Source organism: Lutra lutra, chromosome 4 (assembly GCF_902655055.1).
Source record: "Lutra lutra chromosome 4, mLutLut1.2, whole genome shotgun sequence".
Taxonomy (NCBI): domain Eukaryota; kingdom Metazoa; phylum Chordata; class Mammalia; order Carnivora; family Mustelidae; genus Lutra; species Lutra lutra.
The window spans coordinates 166,307,941-166,332,135 of record NC_062281.1 but is presented as its reverse complement, the minus strand read 5'-3'; the positions used below and the strand labels follow the sequence as shown (position 1 = coordinate 166,332,135).

Sequence of the window (24,195 nt, the reverse complement as noted above, 5' to 3'; positions counted from 1 at the left end):
CTGCCTCCTCTTACCGGTTTCAACTCTTCCCACCTCCCTGCCTGGGGCCCCTCCACCCTTGCCTGCCCCCCGCTCCTCCCACCACCTGCCTTCCTCCTCTCCCTCTCCCTCGTATCCGCCACCCCTTCTGACTTGCCCTGCTCTTCTCCCACACCTCTCCCTTTACTACCCCGGCCCCTCCTCCTCATCCTGCTTCTTCTCCCACCTGCACCGGCCTTGGGGCCAGATAGCCCCCCGCCGCTCCTGCTAGAACATCTGCCCCAACCAGCCCTCACTGGGCCTGAAGATTCCCACACGCCATTGTGGAAGCCTCGTGCCCCTCCCAGTGGGGCCCCTGGCGTAGCCTAGAACTCCTGAGAAAGCGGTACCCAGCATCCTGGTGACCCAGTAGACATGGGGGACTCTGGGTGGTGACCAGCAAGCCTACAACCAGGATGGCCACCTCCCTCGGGTAAGGGTCTCTTTCCCAAGATGGGGGGGCTCAGCTACCCCCATGTCCTGGTTATCTTGCTGCCTGAGAATAGCACATGCCACCATTTCCACTCCCTACATCATAGATAAATGGGGATCTAATTATTGTACATAATAACACTCCACAGGGAGTAAAGCTTGGGGCAGATTCCTGAATCCTAATGATCCTTGTCCATCTCAACATGTAAGTCAGGGACACCGACACACACACACGGACACACGCTGTGTACACCGGCAGGCCCAGGGCACCATAACCCTGCGCAGAGATCAGGAGGGAGTACGAAGTGGCTTTGGCCTGATATGGTATCAATGGAACATTCTGAGACATTCTGCTTTCCAGCCCTTATAAAAGCCTTCTGAAAAACTTGGTCCTGACCTCTCAGTTCGTTTCTGTATCACATTGATCAGCAGAGGTCTACAGGGCCATAGAACGCATCTCCCCTGAAATGAGGAGCCTTTTTTTTTTTTTAACATCAGGATCAGAGGACTGAGTTAATCATGCTTTTATCATTGGCCTGAGCGAGGCCTCTCTTTTGTTCTATTTATCCACTTTCATTTTTCACTTCTCCTCTCCTGAGGAAAACACTACTCAAAATATTTTGACATGTATGTGTATGCATTCTCACAAAATCTGTGGTGTTATTTTGTGAGCCGTATTTTTAATTTTCCTATGTGCTTATGCGCTAGACTCCATTCTGTGGACTTTCACCCAGCTCTCTCTTTTCAAGATGTGCCTCCGTGTGTGTCACCTCTAACTGCCACACTGTGTCCTTCCGAGCGTTTCTTCCATTTCCCCAGGGACATCCGCACACCTAGGAGCTCTGACTCGCCACCACAAGGGACACTTCCAAACCAAACATCTGGCTCCCTCCCACATGTGACACTATGGGAGAGTTCTTGGGGACAGGTGCCCAGCACTGGGGGCACTGAGTTAAAGTGTCTAATCTTCCATCATTCACATGCAAGTGTTCTTGTTGGGAAGAGAAATTGTTCATTAAATATGTCCTTAAGGTGAGTTCAGCAGCTCCCTCTGGGCCATTCTATGCCCAAGACCTAGGAAGTAAAATAGTTTTATCAAACCTGCAAGATAGGGGTGCCTGAGTGGCTCAGATGGTTAAGCATCTGCTTTTGGCTCAGGTCATGATCTCCAAGTCCTGGGATTGAGCCCTACATCAGGATCCCTGCTCAGCGGGAAGTCTGCCTCTCCCTCTTCCCCTGCTTGTGCTCTCTCTGCCTCTCTCTCTCTCTCTCTCTCTCGCAAATGAATTTTTTAAAAAACCTACAAGATAATTTTGGCCTTTTATAACCAGCCTATATTTTACAAATTTTCCTGGATCTCAGTGGTGGTTCTTTATCGGTTTTTGGAGTTTTGAGGCGAGTACACATACCTATTATCCAAGGCTGTAGACTCTCTTCTTGACCACCAGCACCAGCCAACACTAGCGAAGGGGTCAGCATCTACTGTCAGGCTTTATTTATAAAGGGGCTGCACATTGGACATCTTCTGCAACCTCTTTATAATCTGTTCTTCTAATTATTAGTATTACCAATTTCAGGAGTTACTGTTCTAGACCATAAGGCTCACACTTTCAGAAGCTACTGGGATCTTTAGAAAGTTCCTTTTTCCTTGGGCAGGTTGCTTTTCCTGTGTCTCTTATCCCTTCTCATTGGTTGGCCAGTCTTGAAGGGCAACCCCCCGTTTGTAATTATCCTTATGCTACCTGAATCTATGGCCAAACTGTGAAGATGCGGGACTGGTGATGGCCGAGCTGGAGAAGAATATGAGTGCCTACCCTCAGAGAGACCATGGCTGGAGTTTCCTGGGTAACTTCCTTCCAGGTGCACCTTCTCATCTGTATCCCAGCAACACCCAGAATAATCCTCTCTGACCACAAAGGCCTTCCCACCCTGAGAATGCATCTCTTGCCAGAGGAGGGAAGCTGTGGTCTTCTCAGATGACTCTTACCCTGGAATTTGCAAAGTAGCATTGCTATATATATATGCCGAGGTAGCCACGACCACATCCAGATGTGGTCTCTCTGATCTTTTGCAGTCAATACCACCCACCCCAAATCCTCAGGAAACACCGATTGCCTTTTTGTCCTTATAGGCTATTCTCGTGTGGGCTAGAATTTCATATAACAGCATTTACCCTTCCATGTCTGGTTTCTTCCTTTCAGGATGTTTCCGCCACCCGTCCATGTTGTTTTGTATCAGTAGTTCGTTCTATTTAGTGCTGAGTGGGATCCCATTATATTTAAATACCAAATTGTTTTTCCATTGCATTCGTTGCTAGGTATGACTGTTTTCAGTCTGCTGCCTCACAACTCCAAACCAGCCCGTCATTACCTGCTCTGGAATAGCGGGCTAGCCCCTTAAAGCAATTCTCCTTGGCAGCGAGAGCGATACCGAACTGTGTCAGTAGATGGCGCTAGAGGGACACCGCAGGAGGAAGACGCCTTCCCTGGCCCCCGTCGCTTCTGTTCGCTTCTCCTCTGAGACTGCTGCAGCGAGGAATGCATGGGGACATCCACTGCACTGCCCCAGCTCTGCATCCAGAACACACAATGCCTGTAAGCCCACAGCCTCCGGTCTACCCCATTGCTCACCTTGCTACACCCTCCCATCATTGACCCTGCAAACCTCCAGCCTCACACGCCCTACTGACCAGCAGGACACTGAGTCCCCTATGTTGCTGGTGGTTCTCCAGACACGGGTTCATGCACCCCAGGCCTTCACCCTCTGTCTGCCAGTAGGTTCCCAACTCGGACTCCCCCAGGGCACAGTCGCTGCTAGTTTCTGCCGCCAGTGCCCCAGAGGGATGTTTGCTACTGACCTGGAGACCAAGGGCCACGCATGACACATTTTTCAACAAGGTTGGAATACCAGCTTGAGGGAGAGGGCCCCTTTCAATTTGTTTTCTCTTGGATACTCTCCTTCTGCCTTAGAATATACTCTGTAGAGCTCTCTAGGGTTACTCCAACTGCTAATTTTTAAAATTTAATTTTCCTTGTTCACTTGACTGTACGGTTTCCATATTTGGATGGGCCCCTGAGAGATATGTTAGACTTTGTATTGTTTCAAAGTTTTGGGTATTATGAATAAAGCTGCCATGAACATTTTTGTCTTTCGATGGCCATATGTTGTCATTTTTCCTGATAAACACCTAGAAGTGTAATTGCTGGGTCACATGGTGAACATATAAGAAATTTAGAAGAAATTGCCAAACCATTTTCCAGACTGGTTGTACCATTTTGCATTTCCAGCCAAGATGCTGCTCCCAACCCTGCCAGCACTTGACACTGTCAGTCTTTAATCTGAGCTGTTCTACTGGGTGTTCAGCTCCCTGATGAATTATGGTGATGAGTAAATGTCTTTTCATACGCCAGTTGGCAATCTGTGTATCTTCTTTTGTGATGCATCTGTTCCAACCTTTTGCTCATTTTTCCTCTGGTTCTCTTACCAAGTTGTCATCTTATTAGGAGTCTTAATGGTATCTTTTTTTAATTTTATTTATTTATTTGACAGAGAGAGAGATCACTAGTAGGCAGAGAGGCAGATGGGAGGTGGGGGGGGGGAAGCAGGCTCCCTGCAGAGAGCCTGAAGCGGGGCTCCATCCCAGGACCCTGAGATCATGACCTGAGCCGAAGGCAGAGGCCCAACCCACTAAGCCACTCACTGGCCCCTTAATGGTATCTTTCCAAGAGGTTTCAGTTTAGATGAGGTCCAATTTATCTTTTTATTTCAAGGTTAGTGCTTTTTATGTTCTAAGAAACCACTGCTTACCATAAAGTTGTGAAGACTTTTTTCCTACATTTTCTTCTAGGAGTTTTATAATTTTAACTTTTATATTTAGGTCTATGACCCACTTTGGGTTAGTTTTGTGTATAATGTGTATAATGAAAAGTAAGGGTCAAGGTTTGTATTTTTCCATTCAAATATCCAGTTGTCAAAGCACCATTTGTTGAAAAGATTTTTTTAAAGATTTTATTTATTTATTTGACAGACTGAGATCACAAGTAGGCAGAGAGGCAGGCAGAGAGAGAGGAGGAAGCAGGCTCCCTGCCGAGCAGAGAGGCCGATGTGGGGCTCAATCCCGGGACCCTGAGATCATGAACTGAACCGAAGGCAGAGGCTTTAACCCACTGAGCTACCCACGTGCCCCGAAAAGATTTTTTAATCACTTGGGCACCTTTGTCAAAAGTCAGTTGGCCGTGCATAAGTCTGTTTTTGTACACTGTTCTGTTCCACTGGTCTATGGGTCCGTCCTTATGCCAATACCGTTGTTACTTCATAGTAAGTCTTACAGTCAGGTAACATAACTCTTCCAACTTGGCTCTTCTTTTTTAGAATTGCTTTAGCTATGCAAGGTCTTTTGCATTTCCAATAAATTTTAGCATCAGCATGTCAATTTCTCCAGAAAGCCTGCTGGGATTTTTACCGAATGTGCAATGAGTCTAGCGATAAATGTGGGGAGAATTGACATCTTCACAATATTGTGTCTTTCAGTCCATGAGGGTATGATTTACCCTCCATATATTTAGTCTTTAACTTCTCTCACTCTGCATCTCTCTGGCCATTCTTCTGCAATCATATCTCGCTTTGACAAGAGCCAAGAAAACTTTTCCACTTTTAAAGACCCAAGTGATTCGACTGGCCCCACCCAGATAATCCAGAAAGCAGAAGTGGAAAAGTAAAAGACAGAAACCTGAGCTCATAGAGCGAGCCTGGTATCATAAGCCTCTCTCAAGAGAGGTAGCCCCTGACACTAAAAGGCCAAGAGCTAGAGCCCAAGCACTGGGAGACCCTTGGGGAAGAGGATGCCAGCCTTCCCCTGGCAAGCATGTGACATTGGGACACTTCCTTTATCTTCTGTCCCTGCAGACCCAGACCTAGGATAAGGGCACTGCCCAGAAGTGATTAAATGTTAACACACCTCTCTGTCCCTCCCTGAGACAGGGAGAGGAAGGGGTGCCCCAGGGGTCCAGGACTGCTGGAGTTCACAGCACCGGAGGTCAACTGCATGTTTCCTGCTTGTGTCGGTGTGGCTGATGTAAACAAGACTGCCCAAGAGCTCCTGGACCTGAGCTCTCGGGAAGAAACGCATGAGGGATCAAAAGCGGTGGCCGCCAGCTCCATCTTACCTTCCCTTCTGTTTGACACTGGGCATCCCTTGTGGAGTCTGTGGGAATAGAAGGCTTTGAGGGCCTGTAAGCAGGAACTGTGGGACAGCTGGGAAGCCACCTGGCCCCATCAGATTCCACAGCCCATGCACATCAGTGTGGCAACAGTCCCCACGCAGGACCCGGAGGCCCTGGTCAGACCTTTCTGAGGCCTTTTCCTCAGATGTTCTGCCCTTTCCTGCCTTTGTGCCTTGGTGTCCTCCTCCTCCTGGTCTTAGTCGCCCGGAACCCTGTTTTATCTCTCTTTAGAATTAAGAACCATCTTCAGAAAGCAACACAAGAAACCATTTTCAAACTGACTTTAATTTTTTTTTTTTTTTTTGCTGCCCAAATATTGTACATGCAGAAGCCATGTGAAGAATTTTCTCCTCGAGGGAATTGGCAAGAATGTTGTCGGAAACAGCCGGCAGTCCTCCCCAGCCGTCCACCTGCCACCTAGGAGCCACAGCAAGTTTGGAAAGATGCTGCACATAGAAAATGTGGAGAGCGCAGATATAAAAGGCTAATTGCTTCTTATCTAAACAGTGTGCTTGTCAGTCCCTATCAGCTATCTCTTTGCAGGATGCATTTGGAAATTCTAAAAAAGGGGTTCCTGCCTCCTGTGAGTTTACATACTAAAGGAGTAGATAGAATATTCAGGCCAACTTTTCCTAAGGAGGCAGCCACTCTGCCTGAGGTGAGGTCTGCTGAGAGATTCTGGAGAGAGGAGTGGTTTCAAGAAGCAAAATACTTTGAGGGGGAAAGAGTGCCCTCTCTCCTCCCATCAGAAAGCATTGCCTTCAACATTCTCAGGTGTTCGACTCTCCCACGGATGTCATTCTAGAAGCAGAGAGGAGGATGGACCCAGTCTCATCTGCTGGTGGGGGTACTGACCTACGCAGGCTGTGGCTGAGGTGGTCACATCACACCAGCCCCTTGAAAAGTATCCATTGTAGACAACCCTTAAGTATTTCCAGTCGTTACACAAGAAGAAAGGAGGGAGAGCAAACCACGAAAAGGTGGAAGCAGAGTCTGTTAGGATTCCGAGTTCCTGTCAGAGGCAGCATCTGGGCATGGACGGATAAGGACCTACATCCGGTCGGGGTACCAGGGGCTGGAGGAAACCAGCCCTTGGACCCAGGCGTATCAGGCTGGAAACCCTCCTCGGCTCCAGATCAGACTTTAAAGCCTGGAAGGAACCATGGAACCACTAGCAAATGCTGACTTTGCAGATGAGGAAGCTGAGGCCCAGACAAGTGAGGAGTCTTGTACAAGGTCATGATTTGGGACAAAACTATATAGAACAGCCTTTGTTTGATGCCCTGTAACCAGCTGTCCTGGCCATCGATCTGGGGGGGGGGGGCGCTGGCGGGGGGACAGATGCTCTGTGGCCCCTGGATTCCCAGGGCCCATTTCTTTAGCCAAACTCTCTGGAACCCAGTCCCAGAGACCCTTCCTGACCTCGGTGTGAACTCTAGCCCCTGGGCCTTACTGGCTAAGTTTCCAACTAGAGCCCTGGAAGGTTCCTCCAGAGCAATAACGTACTTTTCTCAACAAGCCCTCGCCCCAAGCTAGTCTAGGCCCCTGACAGATTTCAGTTTCTCTTATTGGTGTGGTTTTCCTCACAGGCACAGCCAGGCTGGGCCCACAAAAGCCCGAGCTCGGGGGTTGGGGGGGGGAAGGAGTTGCTTTGCTACATGGAAAGATTAAGCCCTTTGTCAGAGAACAAGGTCCCGCCATCAGGCATGCCAACACCCGAGGCCGCATCTGTGCGACCTCACCAGCAGAGCTGGCGCCCGGGGAGACCAAGTTGCTCTCTTTGGCATCACCGACATTGCTCTGAGATGCTCAGGCACTCTCAAAGTCAGCTGTTCCCAGCCAGACCAGGCCCCCCCGCCAGGCGCCACCAGGCCTCCCCTGACTGGGTGGGGCTCCCCTGCCTTCTGTCAGGAGTGTTTGGTTTTGCCCCATCCTCTTCTGACCTGAGTGAAAAGCAGACTGGAGGAAGGAGGCAGGGGAGACACGCCCGTCTCCTCCCTCTTCGTGCGCTGAAAGAGAATCCAGGACGGGAAGCAGCGTGTTCGCGAGCCTCTTTCCGTGTCAGGATCGGGGAGAAGAAAACTGCCCGGGAGAAGAGGAGCATGAAGGGAGGAGCCGGCAAGGGAGGCAGGCCTCTTCTTTTCCATCTCCTCGAAGATGCCCGCCGGCCCCGCAGAAGTGCCGCGGGCCCACCCGGGCCTGGACGGGGCGCCTCTCCCTCCAGCCAGGCAGGGGCGCCTTGTCGACTTCATCAAGCAAAGGCAGCCGTTTCTTGCACAGAGTTTGCACAGTGCAGGAAGCAATCAGAGAAACAGAAGAGCGGCCTTCGTGAAGCTCTGCTGCTTTCTGGGCCGAGGAGGAAAGGGAATCAGAGGCATCGGGGAGCCTCCGGGGCAGCAGGATGTGGCTCGAGAACCCTGGTGGTACGTCAGGGTTCCTGGTCCCACAGTCGAAGATTGTGCTACATTTCGTTTCCAGAGACGTACCCTTGGGGGTCTCTATTGTCTCTAAGGGGGGGGAGGGGGCCGCTCTCCTCCAGGCTGGCAGTAAAGAGCTCAGGCATGCTTGCCCCGGTGGGGGTCATGCCCCTGGGAGAACCAGTGATCTCACGAGCGAGGAGCTCCCCGGGTACCCCTCTTTCTGGAGCCCCTGGGCTCTGCCTCACCTCGTCCCCCTGGAATGCTGGCATGCGGGGGAGAGCCTCCCAGGGAGGCTCGGCTCCTTTTGGGGGGAGAACTGGGAGGTGGAAGAGATGGGATAGGGAGGAGTTTCGGAGCTGGTTTTTCCCTGAAGGATCAAATCCCTCTTGTCCAACCTAGACTTGGCCCCATTTACCGGAGGCTGATTCATAGCAAAGGCCCTCAGACATCCCCGTAGGGAAGGAGTCTGTGAGGGAAGTGGGACGCGCTGAACAGCAGAAACGTGAAGACAGATGCTCTGAATCATCCCTCACGGTTCCTGCCCACAAGCCCAACACTGCTGCAGGGCCGCCCCCATCTCCACCACATCCTCCACGAACCTGCCTGGGCAGAGGACAGGGCATGGCAAAGAGCCCCGTCCTGTCCTCAGCTCTGGGTCTCACCTGGGGGAAGCGGGCCTGCAGAGCCAGGACGCTATACCTGGCCAAGCAGGGTTCCCAGGAGAGGGAGCACTCTGGGGGGGACCGTGTTCCCTCCTTCCCCCATCCTCCCCTCTTCGAAGGTGCTCCCCGCCCCAGGGAAGGCCAGGCGGCACACTGTGCCCCCGCCTCTCCCAGGACAGGCTAGCTCCCAAATGGCTTCTCAGACAAGCCCCTGTATCGAGGAGGATGAGGAACAGACCCTGAAACCCAGCCATTCACAGTCACACACTCGTGTCAGCCTCACCTGACCTCACCATCATGGGGGGGATCCAGGTGGGGATTCGTAACTGATTGGTGCAGAGGGTTAAAGAGGGTAATTCCCTAAGGTCAACCTGGGGGGAATTACTTCCCATAGGAGAGGTGGGATAGGAGCGGCCCAGCTCCTGGGCAGGTCTGGCAGCTAGGGACTGTAGCCAGGTCAGCGCAAGTTACCAAGAGGTCAGGCCTCAGCTCCGGCTGGACCTTCTGCATGCTAACCTGCCCTCCAAGGCGAGGGGACCGTGGCCTACAGCCACCCAGGGGCGGCTCTTTGCTGGAAGCCGTCCACCTTCTCTGTCTTCCTGGACCCCTCAAGGAAGGAGGGTGATCTCCCTCCCTGATAGCCCCCATTCCTTGCTGGGAGTGGTGGGTGGCTGCCCCGTCTCGGTAGCGCCACTTGGGGCTGCATCAGCAGGTGTCTACGTGATCCTAGGAGTCTTTACTAATCCCACCATTCCAGAAGTGTAGACTATGTTCAGGCCATCCGGAGGGTGACTGTTCGGGAGAGGTGAATACCTCACAGACAGGACATAAAATACCCTTTTGTGAGCGAGTTTCCTCCCTCTCCCCACCCTAGGGTCAAAGAGTACAGAGCCCTTTGCCTTATTTTTAGAAACATGAGATATGTGCGCATTACCCAATCCCGACAACCAGAGAGAATTTCTGCCTAAAGAGAAAAGCCGACCCAGCTGCCTCCTCCCTCTCCCTACGCCCACAACAGTCCTCATCTGTGATAAGACAAGAATGGAGGCTCTGGCAGAAGCCAGGAGCCCATTTGGTTCATTTCTTACTGCCCTTACCCACTTTCCATCTGTGGGCAGGACCAATGGGGTTTTCCTGGGAGGGAGGTTACCAGGCTCTGGCTTCAACCTGATGTGGGTCCCTACCAGGAAAGGAGGCCCTTTGGGTGGAGATGCCTTTATATCCTGAGAACCTCCTCCCTCTCCGCTCAGAATCCGCCTCTAGGCCCATCTGTCCGGCTTTGGTTATGAATGGAGTCCAAGCACTCAGGTCCCGAGATCGCCCCACTGCTCAGCTGGGTCGCTCCCCTCCACCTTGCACTTGTGGGTCAGAGTCATACAGCGCTTGGGGCTGACGTCTGGGGAAGAGGCAGAGGGGCGGTCTTCTCCATACCCTGATGCCCTCCTGCCACCTCTTTCCTCCCCACCAGACACCCAAGGGCTGCCGTGTGTACCCCCTGGGCAACCTCTTGTTTTTTGCCCCAAACCTGAGGAGGGAGAGGACAGATGTGGGCATTCCCAGCAGACATCTCATGGGTCCAGGCCCTGGTAGCCTCCCCCACACAGGGCCCAGCTGTCCTATGAAGTCAGGGTTTGAGGGACTTTGGGAGGCTCCAACCAGACAAGGGCAGAAAGAAAGCAGAGGCAGGTGAGGTGCGGAGAGCAGGCCGGGCCACTCTCCAGAGGGCAGCTGCGGGGCGCAAGGAGGCGGGGAGGCCAAGAGGGGAAAGTATTGCTTGTACAGAGCTGGTGACTGTGGCAGGCTAGCTGAGTCCAGAGCCAGGCTGTCCGTGAGGCTGCGAAGCTGGAGCCCAGGTGAGTCTGAGCTCCCAGACAGGGACCCTGGTCTGGAAATGAGCAAACAAAGAGAGACCCAAATGGTCAGCCTCATGCAGCTAATCCCCAAAGGTCAGACAGGAGTCTCAACAGTGGCACAGACAAGGGGAGAACCCAGCCCTCCTCAGTCCAGAAACAGCCTCATCCCCAGCGCTTCCTCCACAAGCCAGGCCCCACCAGGATGCACCCCGAGGAGGACAAGGCCACCCCCAGGGCCTGGAGAACACACAGGAACCTCCAGGAACCATCTACTTTGGCAGAGTACCTTCCCCCTGAGGCCAGCCTCCGGGGCGTCAAGACCCTCCAAGTCCACACCTCCTGGGATCCACTGGGAGAGCTCCTTTGGCATGCTGGAAGCAAGGAGGTTCAGAGGAAGGCAGGAGGTGGAGAACGATGCTAAAGGGAGGTGCCTGCACTTCCCTCTAAGGGGCCTCGCCAGCCACCCTGGGAACTAAGTCTTCCTAGCGGTGTGCTGCGGAAACGAGGAGGCGATCTCCAAGCCCTCAGCTTCCCAGGCCCGGTCTGCTCGCCCGGCCCCCAGCCAAGGCCCTAGGTAAGCATGCTCCAGGCTGCAGGTCCATTCAGTGGGAAGAGCTGCCAGAGCGCTGGGCAGGGAGGAGGGTCCCCGAGGGGCCTCAGTGTGGCCAGCTGCAGTGGGTACTACATTCCTCAAAAAAGAGCCGCAGTGCTGAGAGAAGCACAGGTGGGACACAGGACAAGGCAGAGAACAAGCAGGGACGACCAAGAGGCAGCCCCGACAGGGACACATGGACTCTGCCCTGGGCACAGGACCAGGCAGGGGGGATCGGCGGCCACATTCCCCGCTTCTGCCCCTGGACTCAGGGATCCACGCCCACACAACACTCCTTTGGGTTTCTTTTCAACGAGACACAGAGAGATGTGGATTTTAGCTCATGTAGTCACCAGGACTGACTGTACCCAAACAGGTGAACGGATAAAACATGGTCGCACACAGACACAGACACACAGACACACACAAACACACGCAAACACACACATACTACGGTCTCCACTGCCAGCTGGGACGGGCCCAGTAGCCAAAAGGCATGCAGCAGGGCAAGGGTCCAGAAAGACACAAAGACTATGTACAGGGGAGGGGAGTGCCGTGAGGCACCCCTTCCCACACTATATCCCGGCCTCTTCGGAGGTCCTTAGGAGCAGGAGGGGCTGGTGGCACTCTCCAGGGAGGACTGGGACAGGCGCCTGGTGAGGGATCCAAGCGTAGAGTCTGCCACTGAGGACGTGGGGAAGAGTTTGTACCAGCCGGTGACCGCGGCGGTCAGGTCCAGCTCGTCCAGCATGATCTGGGCCATGCCCATGAAGCATTTGTGGTCCATGCGGCCGTAGTCTCCCCAGACGATCACCTGCCAGGGAGGGAGGGGCAGGAGACGGGGGCGCTGAGCCAACTCCCTGACTCCAGGGTTCAGTAGTGGGCCCAGGAACCTACAAGTTTCACCAGAGCACAGATAAGGCAGAGAGAGCCGGAACTAAGACTGATTTTGGGGCAAGAGCTTACTGAGCACTTAAGGCGTGCCAGGCTCCAACATACGGACTTCTCTCCATTATCTCAACTGTTACAGCCATCTAGGTAAAGGTGCTGTGTATCATCATTGCAACAAAGAGGAAATGACCACTCAAAGAGGTTAATTAACTAACCCAAAGATACACAGTAATTGGTGGCAGAGCTGGGATTGGAACCTGGGTCTGACTGCCACAGCCTCCCAGCATCTCAGATAACAGCCTTCCCCATTTAGGAGCAGACTGAGAGTCCAGGACCTGAGTCACAGCTCCTAGTCTGCTGCTGGCTCACAGCGGAGCTGGGGGAGACCCCTGGCCCTCACTGAACCTCAGTTTCCCATCCAGAAAACTGGAAGAGGGGAAGAGATTAGCCCAGTGATTTTCAAACTTGTATTTTTGTCAGTGGATCCTTTTCTCAAAATGGAATCACAATATACATATACAGGAAAACAGACACCCAGGATCCTCCCTGCCCCCACAGAACCCTAGGGTTCTGCAGTCCTGGCCATTTGGGACCCCAAGGGCCCTTGCCACACAAGGACCCCAGCCCAGAGGAACAGCCCTGGATGAGCAGTCACACAACCCAGACAGCCCCGGCTCAGGCCTCTCCTCTGTCCCCCATGTGTCCTCAGGTGAGGCCACCAGCCACTACCACCGGCTAAAACCCAGAGAGGCACTGTGTGCGGGCCAGGCACTCGGTGAGGCCCTCCACATGCGTCTCTCATTTACACTTCATAGTATACCATCCACAGACCGCGATGGAGCCGGACCTTGAACCCAGGACTGAACCCAGACACCAGCCCCCACTTAGCCTCTGGCTAAGCCCCTCAGCTGCTTCATCTGTGAATGGGCGTGATGATCCCTCCCTCCCCGGACAATCACGAAGGCCACCGCCCTCTCTCAGAGTTGGGGGTGGCATCACCTTGGCCAGGGTCTCCTTGGCTTTGCACGTCGCTCGGTGAAACCTCAAGCGAGTCACTTCTCCTGAGACTGCAAGATGGGGAGAATCATACCCACGTCGCAGCACCACGTAGAGGATGAAAGGAGGTCAGGATTAAAAAGCCCTTTGCCCGGAGCCTGGCACGGAGCTGATAATAAGCACCAGGCAGAAAGAGAAGGCGGTGGCCAAACACTGCTTCTACCTACCCACTGAGTACCCTGGGGTGGGGCGGGGCGGGGGAGCAGCGGGCTTGTCCCCCTGAACTCTGGTTTCCCTGCGAATCAACCAGGGGCAAAGACCCCTCACTGGGCTGTGAAAACAAACAGGTCATGCGTATTGAGGCACCTGGTACGGTGCCTGACCCAGGACACGTCCTACACAAGAGAGATTTTAAATTATAACTTGCAGTCCTGGGGAGTCACCCAGTCCCAGGGGCCCCCCCCTAGAACTCACCTGCAGCACCTTGCCCTGGGGCCCCTCATCGAAGAGCAGAGCCTGCTGGTACAGGGGATCACAGGTCTTCTTGGCCACCTTTGTCTTCTTCTTGGCCAAGCAGGCCCCGTTTTCAAGCAGGTAAACCTTGATATAGGTGGCTGAGGGATGGGAGAAAGCATGCTGGGGAGGGGTCCAGGAGAGACTACTATGGTCTGCTCCATCCCCTGACATCCAGCTGCTCCTGGAGGTGAGCGAGCTGTGTGGGATGAGCTGAGTGGACAGCAGTAGAAAAGACAGACTCAAAACACTGACTCATCCAACCTCCCTGCTGCCCGCCCCCCCCACCCCCGCAACTCTGTCTGCTGGCCTTCCAAGTAAGCCATGACTCCAGGGTCAAGAATACTGATCTAGGCCAAGGGGCAGCCGAGGACGTGCTAGACCCAGAGCTCAGTTGCATACCCCTGCCTGGCAGGACCCCAATATCCGAAACCCCTCTCCCTGCTGCTCAGCCTCACCTGGGAGGGATTTGGAGCCTGGTTTGGGGGTCAGGCCCCGAGCCTCAATCACTTCCACCTCCAGCTGGCCACTCCGGTCCATGATGGCAATGTGCACGTCCCCTGCAAGGGAGAAGAGGGACAGTCCAGGCAGAGGCAGAGCCAGGGGCGGGCTGGCCAGCTGCTGTGCCGAGAGCAGTCTGCAGAGGGCGCTATGCTGCTGGAAAGGGCACAACATGTGAACATCGCTTGCGCTAGAATTGCTCTCCGGAGGCCACTTGAAAGCAGCTGAGAAATCCTTTGATAGGTACCCTGGGGCAAGGGGGGGGGGGGCATGACCCTCAGGGGCCTGCTTGGATAGCAGTGGATGGCTGCCAAACTCCCAGGTTTAAGTCTGGTTAACTGGAGGGCTCCTCTCTTACTCAGCAGAATAGTGGCCCTCGGCCACTCCCCAAATATTTACAGACAATCAGTTCGAAGAGATGCTGAGATAGGAGGCTGTGCGGGACAGGAGGCACTGCCTGGGAATGCCCGCCTGTTCACACCCTGGCCAAAGGATGCAGGGAAGCCCAGATTTCCTGGGAACAGAGAACTGGGAAGTCCTCACTGTGCTCCCACAAACGATTACCTCGCTGAGGCAAGTTCTGTATGAAGTCATGTCAAGTTATTTCTAGAACTCTCAGCTTTGTTCAACATCAGTTAGCGGAATTCGAAATTATGCATTAGTCACTTGGAGCATCCTTCAAAGGAATGCAGAATCATAAGCCTGATGCAGAGAAATTAGAATTGGCCAGACTTTGGGTTCAGCCACCCATTTTAGATACTCTGAGCTATCATGCAATTGTTTATATTTGCATATTTGGGAGGATGGGGATTTTATTACTTTCAGGAAACATCCTGGATGTCATCACCCTCCCTTCTAGCTATTTTTGACCTCCCCGTGTTTGAGGGAAGGGGGAGGTCTCACTGTAACATTCCTAATGAGAGGAGACAAGCAAAGGCAAGCCTGTCCTTCCCACTTCTAGACACCAGGAGGCATCACATGCAAGTGTTCCAGGCTGGGAAGGCACAAAAGCCTCGTGGAGGTGGGTGGCTCCTCTCACTGCCTCCCAGACTCTGGCTGGGCCTAGGGCTGGGAAAAGTAGACGCCCCAGGCCCTTAAGAGCCTGTGAGCAAGAGCTGGGAATTAGCTAGGCTCTTACCCTAGAGCCAGAGGAGAGCTGGTGCTCACCCTCTGAGGGTCCCTGTGGACAAAGGCTCCTGTGAAAGCACATCTGAGGACAAGGGAGCAGTGCAGTGGGATGAGGACTGGCCTGGGACAGAAACCCAGCTCCACTGCATGGCTCACAGCAAGCCACTTCCTAGGGTGCTGTGAGGTCAAAGGTCGAACACTGTTCCAATGAGGACTGAATCCAGACTCTTAGGCAGACTGCTCAGGTCAGACTGATGGGGAATGGGGAGAGGCAAGGGGGCATCTCTGGGGAAACGATCTCCTGGGAGGAGCCCCCTAAAGCCAAAAGGGCCAGTATCTAAGACAGAGGGAGAGAGGGAGGCAAGAAGGAGAGAGGGAGGGAGGAGGGAAGGGGCCAGAAGTGCAGCTAAAGGGACCAAGTAGAGACTCTGGGAAACAGGTCCCAGTGGCAGGGGAAGGGGCTGAGAAAATTATTTAAAAGGCTTTTAGGTGCCAGGCAGTTAGAAGCAACAAGTCCAAAAAGACAGTTCTCAGGAGTAAATGAAACACTTCATTCAAAGCATCGAATAGGAACTCGATGAATTGTTGTTAGGTTGCGGAACTAGGACAGGGATTCTTAGTCCCATTTTACAGATAGGAAGCCGAGGTTCAAAGAAGGGGAGTGACTTGCCCAAGGTCACATAGAGCATCAGGGGTAGCACAGACTCGGGGAACATCAATGCTGTGACACCTCTAGTTCACCACCTTACATCGAGCAGGCCGGCCATAGGGCTGGCCACGGGAGACTCTGTGGGTGTGTGCGCGCGTGCATGCGTGCACGCGTAGCAAGGGCTGGAACGTGCTATAAACCGCTGCAGGGCAGCCAGCGGAGCTGAGCTGGAACCCCTATCTTCTCGGTAGAAGGAGGGACCGTGGAGGGCCTGGCCGACTCTTTTTCAATGATGCAAAATCCAGAGTGAGGGCTCCTCTCTGCAGCTAGCACTATGTCACACGGGGGCCCACACGGAGCCCACCCCTTCTGTGCCATGGCCGCCATCACCCCACTCAATTGGCCCTCAGGAGGACTCACCCATGGGTGGAGTCGCCAATGTCTGTCGCCCCACAATCTGGGCTGGTCCCAGCCCATCCAGGAAATCACTGAACTGGCTTTCAGCCCCAAGCCGGGTGGTGGGGAAAATGAACCTGGAGGAAAATGCAGAGAGGTACATGAGGTGGCCTGGATGGTGAGATGCAGTGGCCACGCCCTCTGTGCCTCAGTTTCCCCTCTCCATAGCACGAGTTCCCTGCTTTAGCTAGGGACAAACAGAACTCTTCATCTCTGCCCATTAAAGAAAAATGCTCTGATGTCCCTTGTGAAATAATAAACATAACCTAATAATGTTATCTAATCCTCAAGCACCAGGGTTTTCTAAGGTGACCCTTAGAAGGTAGGGCTTGCTGGACGCCTCTGTCCTCCCCAGGGGATATGAATGCCAAGGACCGGAAACACAGGCCAGAAATTTCAACGCTTGGGGCAAGTTCCAAGAACTGAGGTTTAGTTGACCATATGTTTGAAATCCAAATCAATAACGTGAGGTGGTGCCCAAAACAGCAACCGAGACCAAAATAACACAATTATAGGGTTGAGAGGAAAGGCGAGCGGTGGTGGGTGGTCCCTGGTTTTGGGGGCCTGGAAATAGTAGCGAGCAACACTGACGGTGATTCAAAGCTGGCCAGGAGCCCAGGGCCCACTAAACGCTCGGCATGGGTCATGTTCGTTCCCACCATTCTGTGCGACAGGAGCTATGCCTGTTTGACAGATGAGAACACAGAGGCTCTGAGAAGTAGGAGACTTGCTTTGACTGCAAAACAGAGACGAAGCCCACCTCGCAGAGCTATGGCAGGGACTGGGGCAGCTGGTGAGGGAAAGGTTCCAGACAAGCAGGAAACAGTAAAATGGCCGTTATGATGTTGTTGCTGGGAACATCGAGGGAAGGGGCCCCTCCTCATGCATTCAAGACCACATGTTCTGGGGGTGGCCAGTAGAGAAAGGACTGATGGGGGAGAACAGGCCCAGGTGTGCTCAGCGGCTACAATGAGCCAAAGTTCTGAGACCTCCTAGGATGGCTGGGGTGTCTGGCCTGAGAGATCAGACTGTCCCAGAATGACTCCCTAGTTGGAAAGTTTGGTCTTGAGTCCTCCTTGGCCAGCAACAGACAGGGAGAAAGGTTGCATACGCTTGTCGAAGAGGGCCTGACTTTCTCCAGCTAGGCCAGCCTCCACTCCGTGGGAAGGAGTTCTGAGGCCCATCCACTGTTACTGGCCATCAGCAATGGCCCCAGACCGCACTCTGAGGAAAACAGGATCTGAGGAGGTTAAATAAGGTCATGGACTCTCAAGGTCACAGAATTTTAGGAGCTTGGTCTAGAGAATGTAAAGGTTGTGAACAAAGGTTGAAGAGTCAAGTGGCCTTAATTCAAATCCTGACTCCGCTACCACTGAACAGCTGTGACCTTGGATAGGATACCTCACCCTCCTCCCATGCCTCAGTCTCTCCACACGGAACATGGAGATCAGTGCGATATCCCTCATTGTTAAATGAGATACCAGTTTTGTCTGATGGTGGCCAGTAGATCCCAGAGTAAGAAGCAGCCATCTGAAGTGCCCAGTGACACCCTGCATACGGTGGGACACAGTAAATGCCACTTGCATTCCTGGGAGTGGGCACAATCATGAGACGCGAGATCACAGAATCCTAAATAATAGAGACTCAGGGCCCTACAATCCATGGGCCTTGATGAGGCCGAACCAGAAAATCTTATTCATATAACCAGCTTCATCACAGATTTGGGAGGGACTGAGGGAATAGCTAACCCAGTGACTTCTGAATTTTTGACTGCAACCCCCATGCAATGGAAAAAGTCCATTTAACATCATAAGCCTCTGTGCATCCCTATATTAAAAAACCAAAACAAGGGGCGCCTGGGTGGCTCAGTGGGTTAAAGCCTCTGCCTTCGGCTCAGGTCATGATCCCAGGGTCCTCGGATCGAGCCCCGCATCGGGCTCTCTGCTCAGCGGGGAGCCTGCTTCCCCCCTCTCTCTTTCCCTGCCTCTCTGCCTACTTGTGATCTCTGTCAAATAAATAAATAAAATCTTTTAAAACAAAACAAAAGTTCGCAAGGTAATTCATCCTCACACCACAGGATATGTTTGAAATTTCTATTCCTTTCCCTAATGCCAGTTTTGACCCACTAAACTGATTTTACTTCCACCTGAGTCACCAACCACGGTCTGAAAAACACTGATCCACTCCAACCTCCTTCTCTAAGCTCCATGCAAGACCACTCGTGAGAACTTCATTCATACCTGAGCTGTAACAGTGGTTTCAGATCGAAAAGGATTTGGGGTTCACACTTTCCTCTGGAGCAGGGCAGTGTAGGTGCTGGGGGGTGGGCAGCATGAAACACACAGACGGGATTCACCACCCCAGGGGCGCTGGGGTATTTGGATGGGGAAACGCAGCCCGGAGCAAGAGGAAGACCGGGGCGCAGGCAGCGGATGTCCATAGAAGGCGGGAACGCAGAGGAACCCACACATCCGGACCCAAAAACCAGCCAGATTACCCCACCCCACCCTGCCTCCGGTTCTGAGACTAGAGGACCATGCGGGAAGGAGGGGGGCCACAGTGGGCATGGGCTGCACGCACGTGCCCTCGGAGCTGTTGCTGTTGGTGCTCCCATCCGTGGACTCCCGGCTGCCCTGGCGTGTGACCCGACTCCGCATCTCCACAGCGATGCCCGTCTCCGTGCTCCGTCGGATGGTGCTGCGCAGCTTCTTGGTAGCCCCTTCTGGGACCCCCAAAAACATAGAAAGGGAACAAGGTCAGATCATGGGTGAAGGTTCTGTGGGAATGCTGCGAAGGTTACTTCTTGGGCTCTGGCTGGAGGCAGGGGCGCTGCTGAGCTAGTCTGCACAGTGACAGGCACAAAGACCAGAATGATGACTGAAGGCAGAGTCAGGATGATGGGGCTGTGGGGCGGGGAGTCGCCAGGTGGAGCCAACCCCTGCAGCGCTCACCCACATCCCTGCCAGGCTCCCCAAAGGCCATCTTCCCAACTCAATTCCAGCCCTTGCCCCACATGGGTAAGTGTTCCTTTCTCTTCTGGAAAGGTTGCTTTCTCTGGCATTCCCAGATTTGCTTTCCCTCTTCCGGGTACCCTCATGAACCCTATCACACCCGGACTCACCCTCCACCTCTGTGATACCTTCATAGACCCAATTAAAAAAAAAAAAACACCACAGGAAGCCTGGCCACACTCAAACCAACCCACATTCTCAAGGTGGGTCTGAATGTGGAGGCGTATGTGTGTGGAAGGGTGCAGAGGCCATTGGGAAACAAGACTGAGAGGGACCACTAGGTTGACCTGAACTGACCTTGGCTTTGAGAAAGAGGTCTGCAGAAGAACCCTAGAAGCCATGTGGTGAGAGCTCACTCCATGTCTCTACCTCTTGTCTGGAGGGCCCTCTACCCTCACCCCAGCCCCCACCTTGAGCCTTGCAGGGAACATGGGGCACTTTGCCTCTCCCAGCAGCACACCATCCTGCCTGGGTTTCCATGGCAACCTCTTCAGCATTGCAGCAAGGTCCCCCTAGACACCCTCTCCTCCTGGGGTTAGGGGGGGAGCATAAGACTGGTTGAACTAAAGGTTTGTAGGGCCTGCCCCTGCTGAAGCTTCACTGCCTGAAGAGCTTGATAGGGAGGAAAGTGGCATCACATAAGGATTGTGCCAAAGGAGCCACTGGTTAGACACCTGGGCAAATTAAGAGTGGAATTGCCAACAGGGCTGGGGAGGCCAGGAGTGGGACCCCGCAACACAGCCTCCAAAAGCTGCGGGGAGCGGGGAGATGATTATGCTGGCTAGCCCCTCTCTGAGCCACACCCAATGGTGAGTTAGGGAGGGGTTGTTCAAAATGCAGCCTGAGAAAAGGAAGACTTTAGTTTTCCTCCTTCATCCTACTTATATTTCAGGAAGTCCCACTGCGGGGTGGGGGGAGGTTAAGAGGGCCAGAATCCCCCGTGAATGGGATGGGGGGACTGGGAGTGAGGCTGGGCCAGTGGTGAGGAGGAATGTCTTCTTGGAAACCAGCCCAGCCACTGCAATATTGGAATAGCTACTGTCCACAAGTCAATGAGACCACTGCTATGTCCGTCAGTCTGTCTTTCTCCCCGTCTCTCTCTCTGTCTCTCCATCTCTCTGTCTCTCTCTCTCTCTCTCACACACATGGTCACTTGAGCCAACACGTATTTCTTTCACGCGGGCATAAGCAGATACACATGAGTGCTAACAATCACGTGTATGAGTACAGCATCTCCCACACCAGGTCACATACACTCATATGACGGGCACACAATCACTAACAGTCCTACATGGTCTTAGTCATACTCTGCCACACACATGTGACCCTCACACCATAACACCTGATTGAACACCTCCAGTCCGTCACACACAGATACAAACTCACAAATGTTGTGTAACCCAACACACAGAGGACTGGGAAATGATGGTGGGTATAGGGGGGTTGCTCTGTCCATGGTTCCTAACTGCCATATTCCCTTCTAACCAATTAGGAGACAGATGGATCTGTGGGAGCTGCACTTTACCCTCCTCCATATCCCCCCAAAAACACACACCCTGAACTGAAGCCAGAGCCCCTCCACCCCAGGGCCCCAACCCTCCTCTTCTAGACCCACTTGGGAGAAAATTTACCTCAACCCACTGCGAGCCCCTGGGTAGGGGTGTCACAGAATCCTGAAGTATTAGAGACACCTTGCTAGCCCCCAACTGCCATTTCACAGATGGGGAGCCTGAGGGCCACATGCTCACAGGGCTGGGGCCAGAAGCCAGGCCCACAGTCCCCTGGTCTACTGACAGCCTCCTTTTCACTCCTCTCCATCAAGTCCATATAGGTTTGAGATGTGATTCAGCAGAGGTTAAGTTCCACATCTCCTGGGTGGGGAGAAAGTTCTTGAAGCCTCAGAGAAAATTCATCTACTGGTTTCATTCTTGTCTGGTCTGAACTCTGTCGATCTGGGAGTAACTTTATGTGGGCTCTCTCTCTCTCTCTCTCTAGAAAACTGGGCCAAGTTGCTTACAATAATTCTGTGGTTCCTGGAGACTGAAAGCCTCCAGGAACCATACCATCTGTCCCACCACATACAAGGGAGAGGCAGAGCCTTCAGCAGCTCTCTCCATGGCATCTCTGGACCAGTCCTGAGCCCTCTCCCCTCCAGAGCTCAAAGCCAGGTGGGAAGGGCTGCTGTCCCTGGTACTGAAAATAAGAGCTCCTTTTGATCAAAGGCTATAATGGTCCAGCCTAAGGCCTGGCCAGAACCCACCAATGTTCTGGGACACCAGACCTCTGACCCTACTCTCATCATTGCTCCCACAACTCAGAGAATGTTAGATCTAGAAAGAAACTGGGAGACGGTCTTTATGGTTCCATTTTAACAGAAGAGGAAATTGAGACCCAGTGGGAATATGAATTTCTCAAGGTCCCAAGGGTAGTTACAGAGCCAGGACTAAACTCTAAAGTTTCAGGGTGATTTTCTGAGTTAAATGTGAGGAATAAACTGGAAGGGGCAGGCGTGAGGCAGGGGAACTATCTGAGGTAATAGTCCAGGCTAAGTATCACAGGGCCTGAACTAGGACTGAGGCTTTGAAACAAAGAGGAGGAGATGGGTGGGGCTGTAGCCCAGACAATATAGACAGACCAGGAGGAGGGAAGCCCCTAGAGGGGCAGACCTAGAGCTCAGAAGATTGTGTCCCGACTTCACACAGCCCCGCCCTGCAGGGATCCTAGCAAGGAACTGAGCCATCCCATCTGTGGATAGCAGGAACACCCCTCTAGGATCTTTTTCCAGAACAGAATTTCCCAGCCCAGTGTGCATGGTGAGTCAGCCCATACATCCCCATGGGGTCAGACTCTCCTACTCAGGATGGGGCTCCAAGCTGAGACACTGGCAACCTCAAGGCTGGGGAGAGAAGCACGCTACGAGCAAGGGGCAGAGCTGTGGGGGCTAGAGAAGTCACTTCTTACTTGGTCCTACTGTGTGATCATGGCCAATAAGAACACTGACAATTTACCAAGTAACTACTACGTGCCAGGCATGAGGCTGAGTACCTTTGCTTATCCTATCTCATCCAATTTCCTGGACAACTCTGTAAGGCAAGTGTCATTGTCCTTATTCTACAGTCAAGGAAGCAGACTCAGAGAAGTGAAATAACACGCCTGAGTCACCCAGCTAGCAAATGACAGGGTGTGGCTCAAAAGGCCAACTTGAAGTTGTTCTCTAGGAAAGTGCCTCTCCTCTCCAGGCTCACATGCCTCATCGATAAAATGAGCATGTTGGACTAAATGATCCCGAGGGGCCCTCCTTACTCTCACAACCAGAGACTGGGTGATCCAAAGAGACTCAGTTGAAAGTGCATCTGGGCCATTCATCTGGCTCCAGTCCCAGGCCTTCAGGTGTGCCCTTGCATACTATGGACACAAGTGATCCTGAAGCCCTGTCATCATTCATCTCCCTTTGAGACTTGAAGTCTTCTTGGTGTCTACTCCAATCCCTGCCTGCTGACTGTGGAGTCTGGGTAGGTGGACAGCCCCAGGCCGACCACTGGAATATCTCCCAGTTACTCTGGCCCCAGCCCTGGCTTTGGAAGACTATCTGTTCAGATCACCTGGGCAAGAAGAAGCCTTTGGTTCTGAAGCTGAATCAAGTGGATTCAGCTGGAGATCAGTAGGGCTAGGTCTCCTGAAGCTGCATTCCTGGGGCCCAATACCTCCTCAAATTCATCTTAATCCCTTAAACTTAATCCCACTCCTTGGTCCTTTACCAACCCAACTCCTGAATCCCTATCTCCTGGACTCCCTGGTGCTGGGCCTAAATTGCATACTTACAGAGGCTATGCCCATCCTGGGGTACTGATAACCTCCAGCCCCCTCCCCATCCAGCCTTTCCCTGCGCCAGAAACCGCATCGCAGCTCGATTGCTGGAAAAGACCATCCCACGTGCTCCTGCAAAGGGCTTTGTAAAAATCTATTTTAAGGCCTGGAAAAGTCTCCCACCCTCAGCCCCAACCAGGAGTCTTGACGAGCATTCTCTCTGGATCCTCTGGGGCCCCCGCCCCCTCACCGCCCCCATCCAGCTGCCCTATTTGAAGGTTTCCTGGGGAAGTTGTTACTCTGAACAAAACAAGCAGGAAGAGATTTTAAAACAAAACCAGCTGGTGTCTGGGCTGATGCTTCAAAGTGAGGAGGTCTTCGGGGGGGGGGGAGCGGGCTGGCTCCTCTGTGACGTGGGGTTCAGCATGACTGTGTGTGTGACAAAGTGGGTCGCCCACCGGTCTGAGCAGAACTGGCATTCCAAAACTAAGTGTTTGAGAAAATACATTTTCCCAGATGCAGCTGGTAAGGGGTGTGTGACTCTGGACTCATGAGATATGTGCGTGTAGGAGGGCAACGTGCCTCTGTGGCCACGGGCCATTGCATGTGCGCGCATGTGTCACTATGCTTCTGGCATCCGGGTCTCTGCATTAGTACTTGGAGGGCTCTGCCTGGGGGATTCGCACGACTGGCTTTATCGTGACCACAAACAGTATGAATGGCTGTGATACGCTCTCCCAGCAGTAGGGGTGGCTCACCCCATGTGACCACGCATGGCGTGTGTGTCTCTCCAGGGACTTGGAATGCAGAGGCACAACTAACTACACTCGCACGCCTGTTGGCACTTGGGAGACTCCGAGAACACAGGGGAGACCGAATCCTGCAGATGTGCGTCCGTGAAGGTGCGTCCCTTGGCACAGGGCCAGGAATACAAGGGCTGGTTCATAAAGAATGGATGAGGAGTATGTCAGTCTGTGCATGGGGGGCGGCGGGTGTAGAGTTTAGGAGCACAAACCCAGAACCCCAGCTGCTGGGCTCTGAATT

General features: G+C 53.2%; 1 protein-coding gene and 1 long non-coding RNA gene across 8 annotated transcripts in view; one reads left to right on the top strand and one right to left on the bottom strand.

Annotated features, from left to right (window-relative positions):
- The first annotated feature begins 275 nt into the window (after positions 1 to 275).
- On the top strand, positions 276 to 6,086 carry LOC125097534 (uncharacterized). The gene is made up of 3 exons (XR_007126549.1): positions 276 to 451; positions 2,768 to 3,044; positions 6,001 to 6,086. It is a non-coding gene; the product is annotated as an uncharacterized LOC125097534 (long non-coding RNA).
- RIMS3 (regulating synaptic membrane exocytosis 3) overlaps positions 5,833 to 24,195 on the bottom strand; it is a 59,711-nt gene continuing 41,348 nt past the window's right edge. For 6 of the 7 annotated variants that reach the window (XM_047725197.1, XM_047725202.1, XM_047725198.1 and 3 more), the window contains 5 exons: positions 18,914 to 19,055; positions 16,298 to 16,410; positions 14,058 to 14,159; positions 13,561 to 13,700; positions 5,834 to 12,013 (listed from right to left, as the gene is read on the bottom strand). In XM_047725197.1, the coding sequence (XP_047581153.1) occupies positions 11,801 to 12,013; positions 13,561 to 13,700; positions 14,058 to 14,159; positions 16,298 to 16,410; positions 18,914 to 19,055 (710 nt within the window). In that variant the 3' untranslated portion in view covers positions 5,834 to 11,800. Of the gene's footprint in view, positions 12,014 to 13,560; positions 13,701 to 14,057; positions 14,160 to 16,297; positions 16,411 to 18,913; positions 19,056 to 24,195 lie in introns of all 7 variants that reach the window. The other variant, XM_047725204.1, reaches the window with a different exon arrangement.